General features: G+C 27.8%; 1 protein-coding gene across 1 annotated transcript; it reads left to right on the top strand.

Moving 5' to 3' along the window:
- Positions 1–1860: 1860 nt before the first annotated feature.
- Positions 1861–17308, top strand: LOC107071991 (uncharacterized). The gene is made up of 2 exons (XM_015331520.2): positions 1861–2300; positions 12085–17308. Exon 2 carries the CDS (start codon positions 12179–12181, stop codon positions 15962–15964), a length of 3786 nt encoding a protein of 1261 aa, XP_015187006.2. The 5' UTR covers positions 1861–2300; positions 12085–12178; the 3' UTR covers positions 15965–17308.
- Positions 17309–17806: the final 498 nt, after the last annotated feature.

A 17806-nucleotide genomic window follows, 5' to 3' on the forward strand; every position in this document is an offset into this window, starting at 1 on the left:
TACGTTTTCTTTGTATGTGTGTGTGTGTGTGTATACGTGTTGTTTTATATTTTTTCTTTTCTTTTTCTTTTCTTTTCTTTTCTTTTCTTTTCTTTTCTTATTATCGGCAAAAATTTCCTTTTCTTTTCCCTTTCTCTTTCTAAAAGAACATAAAAAAATACTTTTCTTTCCCCTACTACTACTACTACTACTACTACTACTACTACTACTATTCCACGTTTCTAAAACTCTCCCTCTCGACGACTACGACACAACTACGATCACTTTTTCTTTCTCTTTTATCCTTTTCTTCTTCTTCTTCTTCTTCTTCTTCTTCTTTTTTCTCTTACATTTTCCACTAACTTTTTCTTTTTCTTTTTCTTTTTCTTTTTTTGTTTTTTCATCGAAAGTCCAAGATAGAAAAAGAAAAACTGTGAACTGGGGTAAAAGACTACACCCTCTCTCACCCCCCCCCCCACCCCCACCCCCGTAAGACTCGTAGCTAAAAAAAGACAACTATAGTAGTTTAGAAAACGCGTATGTATGCGTACGTGTATTCTTACTGCTATATACGTATGTATGTGTGTGTGTGTGTGTGTGTATGTGTACTAAGTCTCTCTTTTTAACACACGCGTGCAGGTGCGGTGAGGGTTAAAAAGAGGAGGAGGAGGAGGAAGTACCTCGACCAAGGACGAACTTTTTTCCTCAGGATTGTACCAAGTCATTCTAAAACCCCTAAACTTTTCCAACCCTCCAACTGAAATGCGATCAAATCAAAAATTCGTACGTTCAAACAAACAAAAAAATAAAAATCCTCCTAACGAGTAAAAAAAAAAAAATAAAAATTATTTCAATTTTAAAAATATAATTTGAAAAAATAATGAGATACAACAAATAGTAAAAAAAAAAAAATAAAAAATAAATCAGAAAAATAATACGAAATGATGAAAATGTTAAAGTAACCCCGTAAAAGTAACGAAAGAAATCCATCCCTGAGTTTGAAAGACTATGAGTGTGTGTGTGTGGGAGGGAGGGAGGGAGGGAGGGAGGGGTGTTGGAGGGTTGGTTGGCACGCCGCAAGGGGTGACTTCGCGGTAAGGACGACTGGTGGGAGTTGAAGAAAGAAGAGAAGAGAAGAAGAAGAAGAAGAAGAAAAAGAAGAGAAATAGGTGGAGGAGAATAAGAAGGTTTAGATGTAGGAGAAAAAGGGACGAGGAAGGGAGAGCTGAAGGGGGTTGGGGGTGTAGAGGAGAGTGGAAAGCTGGCTGCCAGTGGAGGGGTGCTCGGGAGGAGTTGAATCAACGCGGGGGTGTATGGGGGAATTAGCGGATGGCCGTGGACAATGTGGGGGATACTTTCTCATATCAAGTATGGCCGCCATCGTGGCACGATGGCCAAAACAATAGTAAGTAGTACGAAGCCTTTAGGCATCTTAATTCCTTCCTATTTTTCTTATTCATCTTCATCTTCATTCCCGTAATTTTCCTCACCCTTATTGTCTTTTCTTTGCTTATTTCATTTTGTTTGTTTATTTATTTATTTATTTATTTATTTATTTATTTATTTTATTATTATCCTATATAAAGTGTTATACCCAAAATGTTATACTCGTATATTTGTTTGCTATTATTTTTTATTTAATACTTTTTTTTTAAATTATTTATTTATTTTCTTTTTTTTTATCAACCCTATATAAAGTAGCACCTAAAGAGTACTAATTTTTAAATAAAGTATTTTTTTTTTTAGTATATTTCTTTTAATATATTTAATATATTTTATATAGTTTATAAATTAAGTATTGTAAAGTATTTTTTTTTAAATTATTTATTTATTTATTTATTTTTTTGCTTATCAATCCTATATAAAGTAATACTTCAAGTACTATAGATGAATACTTTTTTAAAATTATTTCTTTAATTTTTTATTTATAATGCTTATCACACTGTTTCTATCACTGTCCCTTTCTTTGTCTCTTTCATCCCATTTGATTTGCTTCCTAATTCAAAATTGTATTATTTTTTTCGGTTGTTCATTTTTGGTCGTTTGTTTTCTACAGTGCGGAGTAGTGAAAATTAAAGAAGTGCCGTCGCGTTATTATCATCGGAGGTATTATTATTATTATTATTATTATTATATATATTCGCGTCGTCATTATCGTATCGATAAGAAAAACGAGATCTTATGATCTCGTATGATCGACAAATGGATAAGAGAAAAATAACATACGAATTGTCGATATTAAACAATCAAGATTATTATTATTGCCTTGGGCCGATTCACGTGGAGAAAAAATCGACTAATGTAAGCTGATCTCGATCACGGTAAGTCACAAGATTATCAATTTCTTTGTTTTTATTTTTTTTTCATTTCTTATCTTTTTCTCTCTCTCTCTCTCTCTCTCTCTCTTATTTTCTCTTTGATTTATATTATCGTAGAACAAACTTCTTCTATCGTCAAAGAAAAAAAAAAGAAAAAAGTCAACTTGATGATGTTGACATCTTGATGATGAATTTTATAAATAAATTAAATCAAATAATTTATTTTAATCACCAATCTCATTGTATATGTGTGTGTGTGTGTGTGTGTGTGTGTGTATTCGACTTGTCAACGTTTTACAACAAAACGAGTATTTAACTTCTCCTGTTAAATAAATAACTGAACAATTTAATTGACATTAATTTTTCACATTTTTCTTCTTCATTTTCTTCTTACAAATATTCTACGATTATTAAATTGTTAATAAATATTCACGCGTTTAATACATTCAATAATTTCTTGAACAATTCGAATATATATTTTCAAACTTTATTTAACAAAAATTAAAATCGATAAACATGATTTTGAATTTTAAACCTATCCCTTCTTGCCTTGACATTTTCTTTGTATTTTTTTTTTATATTTTAAACTGATTGATCATGTCTCTTAGGATAAGAACGAAACGATACCGTACTCTTAGCCATTTGAGGGTAGACTAAAACTCCCGTTACACTCACGTTTAACTCCTACGTCTTTTGCATGCGAATACTCCACGTGGTTCATCTGACGACACGCATTGCGCAGATCCAACCAACCTTCCAACCAACCTTTTCCTTTCCTTTCCTATCCTTTTCTTCACTTTCATATACATACTCTAAGGATCCCCACTTTGTTTACCAATTCTTCAGATCACATACAGATAGGTACTCTTTACAATACGTGCAAATATATGATTTATGTTTTATCATCCTATCAATGTAGATTATTTTATGCAAATTATTTTAGTGCAACTAACACGTGAAATCCTTCCCTTTTTATTATTATTATTGTTATTACTATTATTATTATTATTATTACTTTAGATCATATGCAGATACTCTTTGCAATATGTTTGACTATATATGATTTATGTTTTATCATCCTATCAATGTAGATTATTTTATGCAAATTATTTTAGTGCAACTAACACGTGAAATCCTTCCCTTTTTATTATTATTATTGTTATTACTATTATTATTATTATTATTACTTTAGATCATATGCAGATACTCTTTGCAATACGTTTAATTATATATGATTTATGTTTTATCATCCTATCAATGTAGATTATTTTAAGCAAATTATTTTAGTGCAACACGTGAAATCCTTCCCTTTTTTATTATTATTATTATTATTATTATTGTTATTATTATTATTATTACTTAAGATCATATGCAGATACTCTTTGCAATATGTTTGACTATATATGATTTATGTTTTATCATCCTATCAATGTAGATTATTTTAAGCAAATTATTTTAGTGCAACTAACACGTGAAATCCTTCCCTTTTTATTATTATTATTGTTATTACTATTATTATTATTATTATTACTTTAGATCATATGCAGATACTCTTTGCAATACGTTTAACTATATATGATTTATGTTTTATCATCTTATCAATGTAGATTATTTTATGCGAATTATTTTAGTGCAACTAACACGTCCTCCCTTTTTATTATCCTTATATATATATATATATTTATTTATTTATTATCCTTCCCTTTTTATTATTATTATTATTATTATTATTATTATTATTATTATTATTATTATTATTATTATTATTATTATTATTTGCCACGTGGTATCGTAGGTTTTCTTGCAACGCAATCTTGCAATCTTGGTTTTTGTTTAATATGGTAAAAATTAACGAATTAAATTTCGAGCAAAAAAAAAACAAATGTCTTTTAGGTATAAACAATTTAATTTTTAATTAAAAATCTTGATATTGTTTAATGAAAATTAACATATTCAATTTCGAGCAAAAGATAATTCAAATCTTCGTTTTACATTTTAGAAAAATATCAAAATTAGCAATTACTTTTAATTTGACATAATTCTAGCTAATTTTAAATATTAACTTTTGAAATTTCCATTTGTATTATCTATTTTATAGAAAAATATTAAAAAAGATAATAACACAACAAAAAGAATTTCACATAAATTCAAAATCATTAAAAACTTGTAAGAAAAATCAACAAACTTGTGTTGCAGATTTTTTTGTTTTCTTTTTTTACATTTTTTTTTTGGGAGGGAGGAGAATGGGGGTGTTTGGGTGGATTCCAGAATAGGTGGATGGATTTTTAGGATTGCTGTTTCTAGTGCTGCTGCTTCTGCTGTTGCTATTGCGATGATATTTGTCTTGTTTACGAGAAGACTTATGCGCGTGTGCGGACCACCGAAGTTCGCTGCTCGATCAATAGGCCTCTACTCTGAAATCACACATAAACGCACTCACTCCCACGCACCAATACGACCATACATTTTTTTTTTGCTTTTCTATCCAATAGAAACACACACACACACACACGTACGCAAGCACATACATTACATACATACATACATATATACATAGATTTATTTTAACGGGCGCGATCTTCTTCTCCTCAATTTCGACTTTTCTTAGGGACCACCTTCGAAAAAAATGTGATTTTTTTTTTTCTTTCCTATTTATTTGGTTCTATTTTTTTTTATTTTTATTTTTTTTTTTTTTCAGTAAATTACTTTAGGAGTAAGAATATTTTATTGACCTAAAGTTTGTCGAATTTTTTCTTTTTTTTTTTGAAACATAAAAAATTAATTCTGTGACAAATAAATAAAAAAATAAAATAAAATAAAGAAATAACACGACGTGTTAGAAAGAAAAAAACCTTCGGAAAAATTGTATAATTAAATAAATACTTATAAAAGAAAAAAAAATCTTACGTATAATACAAAAATATACAAAAATATAATAATAATAAAAAAATACAAAATTTATATGAATCATGATACAATATATAATAATTCATAATCGTGAGAAAGACAAGGTCTGTCTAAATCATACTAATACAACGGAATAGTTATGATTATTTAGTTTCGATCGTCACATTTAGTTGCACACACCATACACACACACACACATAGACACACATGCATGCATGCATTAGAGGACAAAGTTAGTAAGTGCGGAACAGCTGTGAAAATAATTTCACACACACACACAAACACACACACGCGCGTAACATTTTTTTATTCGAAACATTAAACATGATATATCAGAAATTATTAGAAATCAAACGATAGGATAAATATTTTATATAATTTTTAATATTATATATATATATATATATATATATATATATATATATATATATATATATATATATATATTAATTATTATATAAATTAAATTTATTATTATATATTTTTATAATATTTATTATATTATAATATTTTAAAAAATATTTAAATTTTATTTAATATATAATTAAAATTTAAATTATAAATTTTGATAATAATTATTATATTATAATATTTTTATAATATTTATTATATTATTATAAATTATTATAATAATTAAATATTAAATATTAATTTATATATATAATATATATTATTTTATAATATTATATATATATTATATATTAAATATTAATATATAATATTTTATAATATAATAAAATATTATTTAATATATTATTATTATTAATATATAATATATTAAATACATATTATATTTATATATGTTTATTATATAATTTATTAAATATTATATAATTAATAATAAAATATTATTCATATATTTATTATATATTATAATGTATTAAATATATTATATATTAATAGTAATAATAATAATAATAATATATTAAATATATAATATTAAAATAAAAATGATAACAAACACTTGCAAAAATTAATTAAAAATTTAAATTGATTACAATTAAATGTATAATATTTAAATAAAAATGATAAAAAAACACTTGCAAAAATTAATTAAAAATTTAAATTGATTACAATTAAATATATAATATTTAAATAAAAATGATTATACAAAAATTTGCAAAAAATTAATGATAAATTAAACAGTTTGATTTGTACGTAATTGTGCATGATTGACAATTAGTTTAAAATCGATGGAACAATTACAAAATAAATTGTTTACAAGAGTTACATTTATTTTTTTTTGTATTTTTCCGTAGAAAAATACTGTGTCATAAAACTTCGATCTCATTGCCCATTTCTCTCTCTCTCTCTCTCTCTCTCTCTTCTCTCTCTCTCTTACTTTATTTTTCTTTTTCTTTCTCTTTCTATCATATAACATGTTTTTCTCGACACCCTTTCGAAAGGACAACGCAGAACCCTTAGATTTCTCCCCATTTTTCCTATCATTCATCCAATTCCAACTATGTACCAACGTTCTACGTTTTCATAATACATGTATATAGATATACGTGTTTTTCTTATATGTATGTGTGTATATATGTGTGAGAAGATATATATATATGTGATGAGAAGAGTGAACGCGAACATACGGGCGTATTTATACGTATTTTTGGAAAATCTGTCAAAGGTTACGTTGAAATGCGGGTTTTTCACCGACAAAATTCACCCCTACCCCTAAACCTACCCCCCCCCCACCCTCCATACCATCCTTCTTTACTACATTCGTTCTTTCTTTCTTTCTTTCTTTTATTACTTTATTTTTCTCTCAACCGCCCCATCAACAAAAACCCTGTCGCGTAATCCAATTTCCGTTTCTAACGGGACACGCCATGTCTACAAAATTTCTAATAATATATATATATATATATGTATTTATATTTATATATATATATATATACTTGTTTAATTGTTTTTTTTTTATTTTTCATTAGATCACTTTTACTTTTTATTCTTTTTTTGTTTTTTTTGTTTTTTTGTTTAAATGTAACAACGAACTTTGTAACTTGTATGATAAGAAATTGTGAAACGAAGTTATCCTTTGCAAATTTAAATTTTGATTACGAATTATTTTAAAATTAAAAAAATTATATTTTTATAAAAGAAAAAAATATAAAAAGAATTCAAAAATATAAGATGTAGATTGATTATAATTTAAAATTATATTTTTATAGAAGAGAAAACCAAAAAAAAAAATTTAAACATATAAAATGTATTATAGATTGATTATAAGTGAATTATTTTAAAATACAAAAATTATATTTTTATAAGAAAAAAATATAAAAAGAATTCAAAAATATAAGATATAGATTGATTATAATTAAAATTATATTCTTGTAAGATAAAAAACCAAAAAAAAAATTTAAACATATAAAATATATTATAGATTGATTATAATTGAATTATTTTGAAATACAAAAATTATATTTTTTTATAAAAGAAAAAGAAACCGAAATAATTTAAACACACATAATACTCCAATAACATTAATAAATAATTAAAAAGAAAAATATTCATATATAATCTAACCCAAAACGAAAAAATAAATAAAAAAAAAAAAAGAACCCATAATTAAAAAAAAAATTAAACAGAAAAAAAATGAAAAACAAAAACAAAAAAAAAGAACAAGTATAATAAAACAATAAAAATGAAAAAAAAAAAGTATATTAGATTTCTTATTAATAGATGACTCACAATCAGATGATCGTAGAAAATCATCTATCCAGTAAAAGCAGAAAAACACCACGAGGTAGTCTCCCTAAAATGTTAACGGGGTGTGGGGTGGGGGATATGGGATTGGATATATTTCGAAGGTGGTAGGGAAAGAATAAAGAGTAAAAGAGAACACGAGTGAGTGAGAGACGTGTGCCCTATGAAGGGCCCACGAGTTTCTATACCAAACAGTAACCTAGGAGAATTCGAGGGGACTTAAAGTAACGTGTACAGGAGCCCTTAAACAGGGCACGCGACTTCCTACCTACCTGATTACATTTTTCCTTATAGATATATATATATATATATTTCCCCTAGAAAAAAAAAAAAAATAACAAAATAACAAAACAAAAAAAATAGTAAAGTAGGAAGAATTTAAATAAAAAAAAACAAACTATCATATTTTAAATTTCTTTTTTTTTTCAAACGTTTAAATATTTCAATAATTATTAATTTAATATATTTTAACTTTTCTTATATTTTATTTTTCCTCTTCTGATATATATTATCTTCCAAACCAACTCCTAAATTCAAGGACACTCGAGACAATTCTTTTTTTTTTCCTTTTTTCCTTTTCCTATTCCTTTATACATTTGTGTGTATATATATATATATATATATATAGGGATGTATTTGTGCTTGTGTGTGTTTCTTATCTTCCCCCGTTCTTTCTTTTTCGATAAAAAGAAAGAAGTCCGAACGTGCCAATAACGTATTTCCCAATCGTCTTTCAGCAGCCCTTTTAAGGACCCTTCCTTCCTCCTTCCCTACTCCACCTTTTCGATAGTCTATCCAACTTGATATCTAAACGTTCCTAGAAATTCTTAGCAAAAGTGTCACACATGGAACACCTTAAGAAGATATTTAGAGTGTACCACTGTACTATTGTCATAACTCGAGTCAACCTAAGTTACATTGATGTGTTGTGTTCAAGGTGATCATAGTGTTTTAAGAACAATTATTTTGTCGATTTATCAATCGGTTATGAAACGAACGCGTTACAAAAGTTCTCAATGATTCCATGTCAATTTATTTTATTTTAGGTAAGAAATTTTTTTTTAGAATTTTGTTTGATAATAAAATTAAAAGAAACGAAAAAAAAATAAAAATAAAACAGTTATTTTAATTATTAATTATTTTGTCAAGTGTTTGGATCTTTATTTCATTTTTATTTTATTTCACGTGTTAAACAAATGAAATTGCAAAGGAAATTCAATGCCAATTTTTGCATGGTATTTTTTTTTTTTTTTTTAGAAAAGTTTGCTCAAGTTTCTAATAACTTATATTTAAGTTATAAATTTGTATTAACTTATAAATATGTTATTTTTAATAATAATATATTTAATGGGAAATAAAACAGTAATTTTAATTATTATTTTACCAAGTGTTTGGAAGTTTATTTAATTTAATTTGATTTTATTTTATTTCACGTGTTGAACAAATAAAATTGCAAAGGAAATTCAATGACAATTTTTGCATGGTATTTTTTTTTTTTTTTTTTAGAAAAGTTTGCTTAAGTTTCTAATAACTTATATTTAAGTTATAAATTTGTATTAACTTATAAATATGTTATTTTTAATAATAATATATTAAATGGGAAATAAAACAGTTATTTTATATTATTATTTTACCAAGTGTTTGGAATTTTATTTAATTTTATTTTATTTTATTTTATTTCACGTGTTAAACAAATAAAATTGCAAGAAATTTTAGAAAAATTAATGCTAAGTTTTGCATGGTATTTTTCTTGCAAAAGTTTGTCTAAGTTTTTTACTAACAATTTCATGGGAGCGGGAAAAAGCAAAAAATTCTAAGTTGTTTTTCAAACACAGATAATTGAAACCAATGGAATTTTCTGAACAATCAATTGCAATTACGTCTGTCTCATTTGATTATATTTTCTTATAAAGTTTGTCTATGCACTTAATGACAATTTCGTAGATAGAATCAAAATTACATGAAAGTTGTAGTTGTTTGTAGTTGTTGTTGTTGTTGTTGTCTGGTGATTTCGTCGTAATTTCTTCTTCTTTTTTTTTTTTTTTTATTTTTGGTCAAACACGTAATCAAAAGTTATAAAAGAGAGACATGGAGGAATTTAAAGAAAAAAAAAAACAAAAGGTAAAAAAACGTCACAATAATTTTGTCTATCCGTATAGAAAATTACAGGGTCTGTTTCATAGTATAATTTTACCTATACATTTACCTGTAATGACAATTTCTTATAGAAACAAAAATGATTTAATCTTGTCTCGTCAAAACGTGTCGTCTAACTCGAAGTTAAATCACGAAAGAATTTCTGAAGACAAAAAGAAACCCAAAAAAAAAAAAAAAAAAACTCAATTCCTATATAGGATTTTGTCTTCATAGATGAAGAAAATTATAGTCTCTATTTTTTGTTTTTACTTGTACAATTTACTATAATTTAGTTATACACTTTTAATGACAATTCCATGGAATAAAAAAAAAAAGAAAAAAAAAATATAATGTATCTATAAGAAAAGTTTATCAAAGTCCCTAGTTCGATAAAACTAATAATAAAATCTATTATTTGATCAAAAAAAAAATGAAAAAAAGAATAAAAAAAAAAAAAAAAGTTCGAATCACGTATTCAACAAAAAATCCATAATAATTTGATGATATTATTTTTACATATGCATGATATATTTTTATGTATATTATAATATATGTTTAATATATTTTATACATAATATATAAAATAGTTTATATATTTAATATATTAAATATTAAAATATTGAATATTTAATTTTTATTTAATTTCATATTTTATTTTAATATTTATAATATATTAATATTATAATAATTATATTAAATTAAATATTTATAATAATAATAATAAAATATTAATATTCTAATATTGTAAATATTAAAATATTTAATATTTATTTTTATTTAATTTCATATTTTATTTTAATATTTAAAATATTAATATTTTATTATTTAAAAATATAAAATATTTTATATATTCATACATATGTATGTGTAAAAAAAATTAAAAATTAAAAATAAATAAATAAAAATTCAATCACTTATTCAACAAAACCCATAAATAATTGCATAATATAATTTTTTTTGTCGTTTCTCTCTCTCTCTCTTTCTAAAGAACAAAAGATAGAATAGATATACATATATATATAAAAGCATAGTTTTTCTATTGTATATAAGAAAAGGTCAATGCACTTGGATCAAACTATAGCAAAAGACACAAAAGAGCCAGTAATACTGGCTCCTCGTCCTGAATTAGTAATTACTGAAGGTTCTGAAATGCATATTCGTACAATCCTCCGAATTCGTCCCTAGAAAATATCTAAGGGGTGGGTGTAGATATATATATATGTGTATATATGAGTCATGTGTTCACCCCCAAAAACGTCTCCCTTTTTCAACCGCATGTCCATCGAACGAAAAGGGCGTACTGTTCGCGCACGTCTCTTTCGCCAAAAATTTCTTCTTCCTTTCTCACCCTTCATGGAACTACGAAATGCTCGTTAGTTCTATCCTATCTTATATACATAATATATATATATATATATATATATATATATATATATATATATATATATATCACTCACTCCCCCACACTCCCTCCCACCTCTCCACCATTTCTTATTAAATCCTTTATCCTTTTTCGAATAAAATCTTTATATATATATATATAATGTCATTTTGAAATGAATACTTTCCTGTCTGTTACATTCCATCAATAATTACATTTTTCTAAATATTAATTTAATATTTATTATTTAATTAGATTTTATGTAAAAGATAAAGAATAACTATTCAATACGATATAAATCCTGTCAAATTTAAAATTAAACAACACGTAAACTAACTTACAAAATATAATAAAATGTTAAACTTATAAATATATAATATATAATATTTTTTTATATAAAATATATTTAATATAGAATATTTGTTAGAAACATATTTTAATAAATAATTAATTTATGTGTGTGTGTGTGTGTGTGTGCTGTGTATCAAATATCATTCACATTAACAACATATAAATTATCACATACTTCCTAATTTAAAAATACCAAACACCCCCCCACCTAAAATATCCATCCCTACAATTTACAAGTTAATTAAAAAAATAATGATAAAAATATGAAACGATTAAATAACACGAGTTTAATCTTGTCTACAGAGGGAGAAGATCTGACGTGGAAGGAGAGGAAGAAGGAGAGTTAAGTTGTTCTTTGAGAAGAGAAAAAGTGAGAAAGAAATAGAGGGGAGTCAACATGATGTCGTCTAGCATGGCACAGGAGACAACTACGACGATATCGGATCTCACTGAACTAGACAGCGACGGCGGAGGTTCCAGTTCGAATGAACGAGATTTGAGAAAGAAGAGTCTTCGTGTTGACGTAGACGCTGATTTTGCTGGACCTAAGAAGAGACGAAAACAAACGACACCGGTAAGATTTTCATCGTCCTTGATGAGTGGTCTGCAAGATGAATCAAACGAGGATGATGACGAGGAGGAGGTAGAGGAGGAGGGTGAAATTGTTAGGGGAGTAGAAAGAAGGGTGGTGGTAGAGGAGGAGGATGACGATGTTGATGACGATGATGAAGACGATGATAGGGAAGGGGGTATGGAAGAAGGGGAGGTTAACACTGAAAATAAACTGTCAGTTAGATCATTGAACAATCATCATCATCATCACCTTCTTCATCATCATCATCTTCATCACCATCATCATCATAATCATCCCTCGATGGAAGATGAAAATCTTGACAACGACATTCGTTGTCAATATTGCGGTATGTTTCTCGAAACTAGAGAAATGTTAAATATACATTTGGACAACGAACATGGCGGTGGAAACAATCAAACTAGTGTTATGTTACAACATAGGTCGCCTGTTATTAAATTAGAACCTCCTTCTAATCTGTCGGATAGTCCCGTTAATCTATTGAGCGTTAAAACTTTCCCATCTTCTTGGATAAACCAACAACAACAACAGCAACAACAGCAGCAGCAGCAACAACAACAACAACAAAGCATGCAATCGCAAAGCGAAGAACCTTGGCCAGGGCCCTCTAATCAAATGCCAATGAGTAATCATCATTTGCAAGCATTATCAGGATTTCCAGGTGCTCTGGCATCTTATCTACCTCTGTCAACGTTTCCATTGACCGATCATCCCGCGCATATTCCAAGAACATCGATAGCTCCAGCACCAGTTAGGATCTTCAATCCCGAGGCTTATTGCGATTTGTGTAATAAAGAATTTTGTAACAAGTATTTCTTAAAAACGCACAAGGCTAACAAACACGGTATTTACGTGGATTCACCTGGACCGAATCCGAATGAAAGTGCCAACAATGTTCCTACACAATTATTTCCAACCGGTGGTGGTAGTGGCGGTGGTAATGGTGGTGGTGGATATTCAAGCAGCACGATTAAATTGGAACCACCTGCTACCCCACCGATGCCAAGTGTACCATGCGAAATTTGTCAAAAACGTTTTAAAAATGAAGAATCCGTTAGAAAGCACAAACAAAAGATGCACTCGAACAACGATTCGTCGATCGTTGAACATGCAGATCAATCTTTACCTGCATCTCAAAGCGAAGACGACAGGGAAACACCTCGTAGCAGTCCTGGTGGTATGGAAACACTTTTTAAACAAGACTTTGGCATGGAACAAGAGGATACGACGTTTATGCCAGCACCTAGACACCTGTCACCTCAATCCATTCAACAGGCACGCGATTCTGGATTCAACGCTGATCGTCTTCGTCGTTTGGGTGTCATCAATCCTGACGCTTTTTGCGAAATATGTTGCAAGGAATATTGCAACAAATATTTCTTACGTACGCACAAATTGAAAAGACACGGTATTGTGATACAAGACAACGAAAAATCACCAAACAATCCGGCAGCAGCATTGACCTGGCATCAGGTACAAACAAGCCCATTGAATTTGATCGTAACCGAGTCTGGAAATGGTTCGGAATCGAACGATCGTACCAATGACGATTACGAGTGCAAACCATGTGGAATACGATTCCAAACTATCGGACTTTATCAAGCACATTGTAGAAAGATGCACGAGAACAACGGTGAACAACAGCATTCACCTAAACAAGAATTTGAACAGGACACGTCGCAGGATCAACGCACCGATTCCATATCCGAGGATCTTCAAAAACTTCAAACGATGATCCTACAATTAAATGGCTTGGATCAATCAGTAATCGGTAAGGTGTTACAATCGTGTAACGTATGTGGAAAAGAATGCGAATCGAGATCAGCGTTAAGAATTCACATGGCTACGGAACACGGTACGGTACCGGATAATCCACTGTCACCTGGTCAAGAAAAATCACCTAGTAATACGAACGTAACAGCATTTTGTACGTTGTGCGAAAAGGATTATGTAAATCAAGAAGCATTGAAGAAGCATATCGTTGAAGAACATCAAGCGAATTTACCAAATCCGTTGTTACAAGTACCAACTACCAGTTCAACTAGTTCGATCATTAATTCAACGACCAATCCTACGACACCTACCAGTAATAATCAAACGCAATCGGATAAAAAGATTGCATCCATGACACCTACTTCGAGTTATTGCGTCATTTGCAACAAAGAATTGTGTAACAAATATTTTATGAAAACGCATATGCAAAAGATGCACGGCATCCAGATTGAAAACGGTGCACAAATAGGTGGCGTGATATGTAACATTTGTAACAAGGAATTGTGCAGTAAATATTTCTTAAGAGTACATAAACACAACAGTCATGGTATAGTCAACGAAAATACATCATCATCCTCATCTGCCAAACAGGAATCATTCGATGCATCCAGTTCCGAGGATGCAGCATTGAAACCAGAACAATTGGGTGATCTAAGTCATCGTTATTTTACGTATTTTACCGAAGTATGTCCATTTTGCAGTAGAAGGTTTCGAAGTATCAAATGGTTAAAAGCACATTTATTAAATGATCATGGAAAAAATGGTGTTGATAAATGGCGCGAAATTGAACAACAAAATCAAACGTCTACATCGAAAAGTAACAATCGATCTACCACCACCACCACTGCTAACTCGTCCAAATCAATCGCACCAATCGCACAAGTATCCAATTTGAAGATACCAAATGGTTTTGAATTACAACAACAAAACAAACCAACCGATTTAACGGGCTTAGGTAATCAAGTATTGTCAAATTTATTTGGCTCATCTTCGGACGATCAACAAATGAAAAATTATCGTTGTTCCTATTGCAATTTTTCTACCACAGTATTACCATTTTTATTTTTACACGAAAGATCACACGTTAATCAACCGGAAAATATTGAAAGTGATAGTAATAATACATTACAATGTCCTATTTGTTCGCAAAGATTTCATCAACCTGAACAATTGCATCAACATTTGTTAACGAGACATCAATTTTCTGCATTGCTAACGCAATTTCAAATACCACCGATACTTCAAACGCCTAATATTGTTGATCATCAAGAAAAACTCGGTATACATTTAGATCCTAAAGATACGAAATTAGAAGAAATGAAAGAAGACAACAATGTGATCAATCAAACGCAAATCAATCATCAACCAATACAAACACAATCGGAACAACAAATGATAAATCCTAAAGTTCAAGAAGACAACAATCCGGTCCAAGTTACCCCACACGGAACATTCAAATGTGCTCAATGCGGTTATGCAACTACCAATGTAAACAGGATTAGAAGGCACGTTAAAAAGGATCACACGGCTATCGGTGATCCAACTGACAGCGTAATAGCTGAACTTAGTAAAACCTTAAAGGATATTGCCAACAGACACAAAGTACCAGCTTGTTATGCCATGCCACAGGATACTAATGTAAATATTGAAAAAACAATAATGCAACCATTTTTGATAGATGAACAACAGGATCCATCATTGGTTAACAATGACGATTCTAATTCGGAAAAACGATTTACACCTGCTCTTGTTTATTTACCTGTTAAATCACGAATCAGCAGTGCGCTTACCGCATCTTTCAATTTGACGCCTGCTTAAGAAAAAAAAAACAAAACAAAAAGGAAAATCATATTTTTAAGGACGAAAGAAAATTTACTGAAACATAGTTTTGCTTCCTATTTTAACACGTTCCGTGCCACGTGTATCTCTGGTGGTACACGTGTTAAACTTGTTCATCAGGCCACGTATACCACCGGTGGTACACGTTTAATCTATCAACAATATTTTTACTAAATAATTGATGCATTATACAAAATGCATTATAGAAGAACCAAGCACATTAAGTTTGTTTAATTGTTATATTATTATTTACAATAATTAATAATTACATGGTAATGGGGTTGGTTTTGTTAAAGCAAAATCAAATAGCCTGAACGACAAGTCAAGTGTGTTAAACAACACATTTTTTTGTTGGTTTTTGTTTATTTTCTTTTGATTTAACGTGAAAAAAAAAAATAGGAAGAAAAATATGATGCAAATATTAATCAACTCAAATGCGATCTGAAAGCACGTGGTATCGGTTCCTATTTATTACAACTACTATTTACTACTGCTACTACTAATAATAATAATAACAAATAAGAGACGACATTTAAATATGTCAAACCTTTTTTATATTGCAATACTTTATAATAATAGCTCTGATCTGCCTTTTATGACATTATTATTATTATTATATATATATATATACACATCAATTTAGGTTTATTTGTTTCTTATATATTCTTTTTTTATTTTTATTTTTTTTATTTTTATTTTTTTAATACATACGACTCGTAATTTTTTCTTATTTTATTTAATTCGATTTCTCGTGATAATCTGTGATGATTTGATAGAAAAAAAAGTTAAAACAAAAAAAAAAAATTAAATTAAAAGCACGTCTAATGAATCAAACAATGATCTCGCTAAATATCTTATTATCATCGTTCATTATACAAAATGTCTGAAGATTTTTATTTCTATTAGCGTAATCTATAAAAATAAATAATGACAAAAGAAAAAAAAAAAAAAAGGAAAAAAATGCTGACACAGTTTGATAAAATAAAAAATAAAAAAAATCATTTGGTCAGACACTTTGTATTATTCATCGTATGTAAAGTCATTTAAAAAAAATTATTTAATTTTTATCAACACACAACACACGAGAGCTCGTTTAATTATTATTATTATTATTATTATTATTATTGTCATTATTATTAAGTGGTTTTTCATCGCGACGTTCACATAAATTACAAAGGAAAAAAACTTTAGAAAAAAAAAATGACGTACATAACGCGTAGCATAACTTTTATCCTTGACCGCAAATTTTTGATTAATTCTCGTAAATAACGAATAAATACTTATATAAATAAAAAAAAAAAAAAATCAACAAAAATCAAATAACGTATCTCTCGCGTTTAAAAGCCACATTTGTTATTATTGTAAATAATACTTATTACGATTATTATATAGAAAAAAAAAAAACAATGAACGGGTGATCGATAAAGTTCCTATTTTCAATGCGACGGGCCTCCAAAGAAATGAAAAAATAATAATTAATAATAATTATTTAAAATGAAGAAAAAAAGAAAAAAAAACGAAAAGAACAAAAAGAGAAAGAAGAAGAAGAAGAGAAAAAAATAACTTATTAAAAAAATAATAAGTAAATAAAATATGAAATAAAATGAAAAGAAAGCGTTAAGTAACACGTAATTATTATTTAAATATCTCTTTTTTTTACATAAATTATTTATCATATAGTATATATATATATATAATAATATAATTATATTATATTAATAATAATTTAAATTATATTATTTTTATTTAATTAAATATTTTAAATTATATTAATTTAATTAAATTAATATTTAAATTTATTCTTAACTTTGATTTAATTTA

This window comes from Polistes dominula, unplaced genomic scaffold (assembly GCF_049000335.1).
Source record: "Polistes dominula isolate Pdom_NZ unplaced genomic scaffold, Pdom_raw_medaka contig_11, whole genome shotgun sequence".
In the NCBI taxonomy this organism is placed as follows: domain Eukaryota; kingdom Metazoa; phylum Arthropoda; class Insecta; order Hymenoptera; family Vespidae; genus Polistes; species Polistes dominula.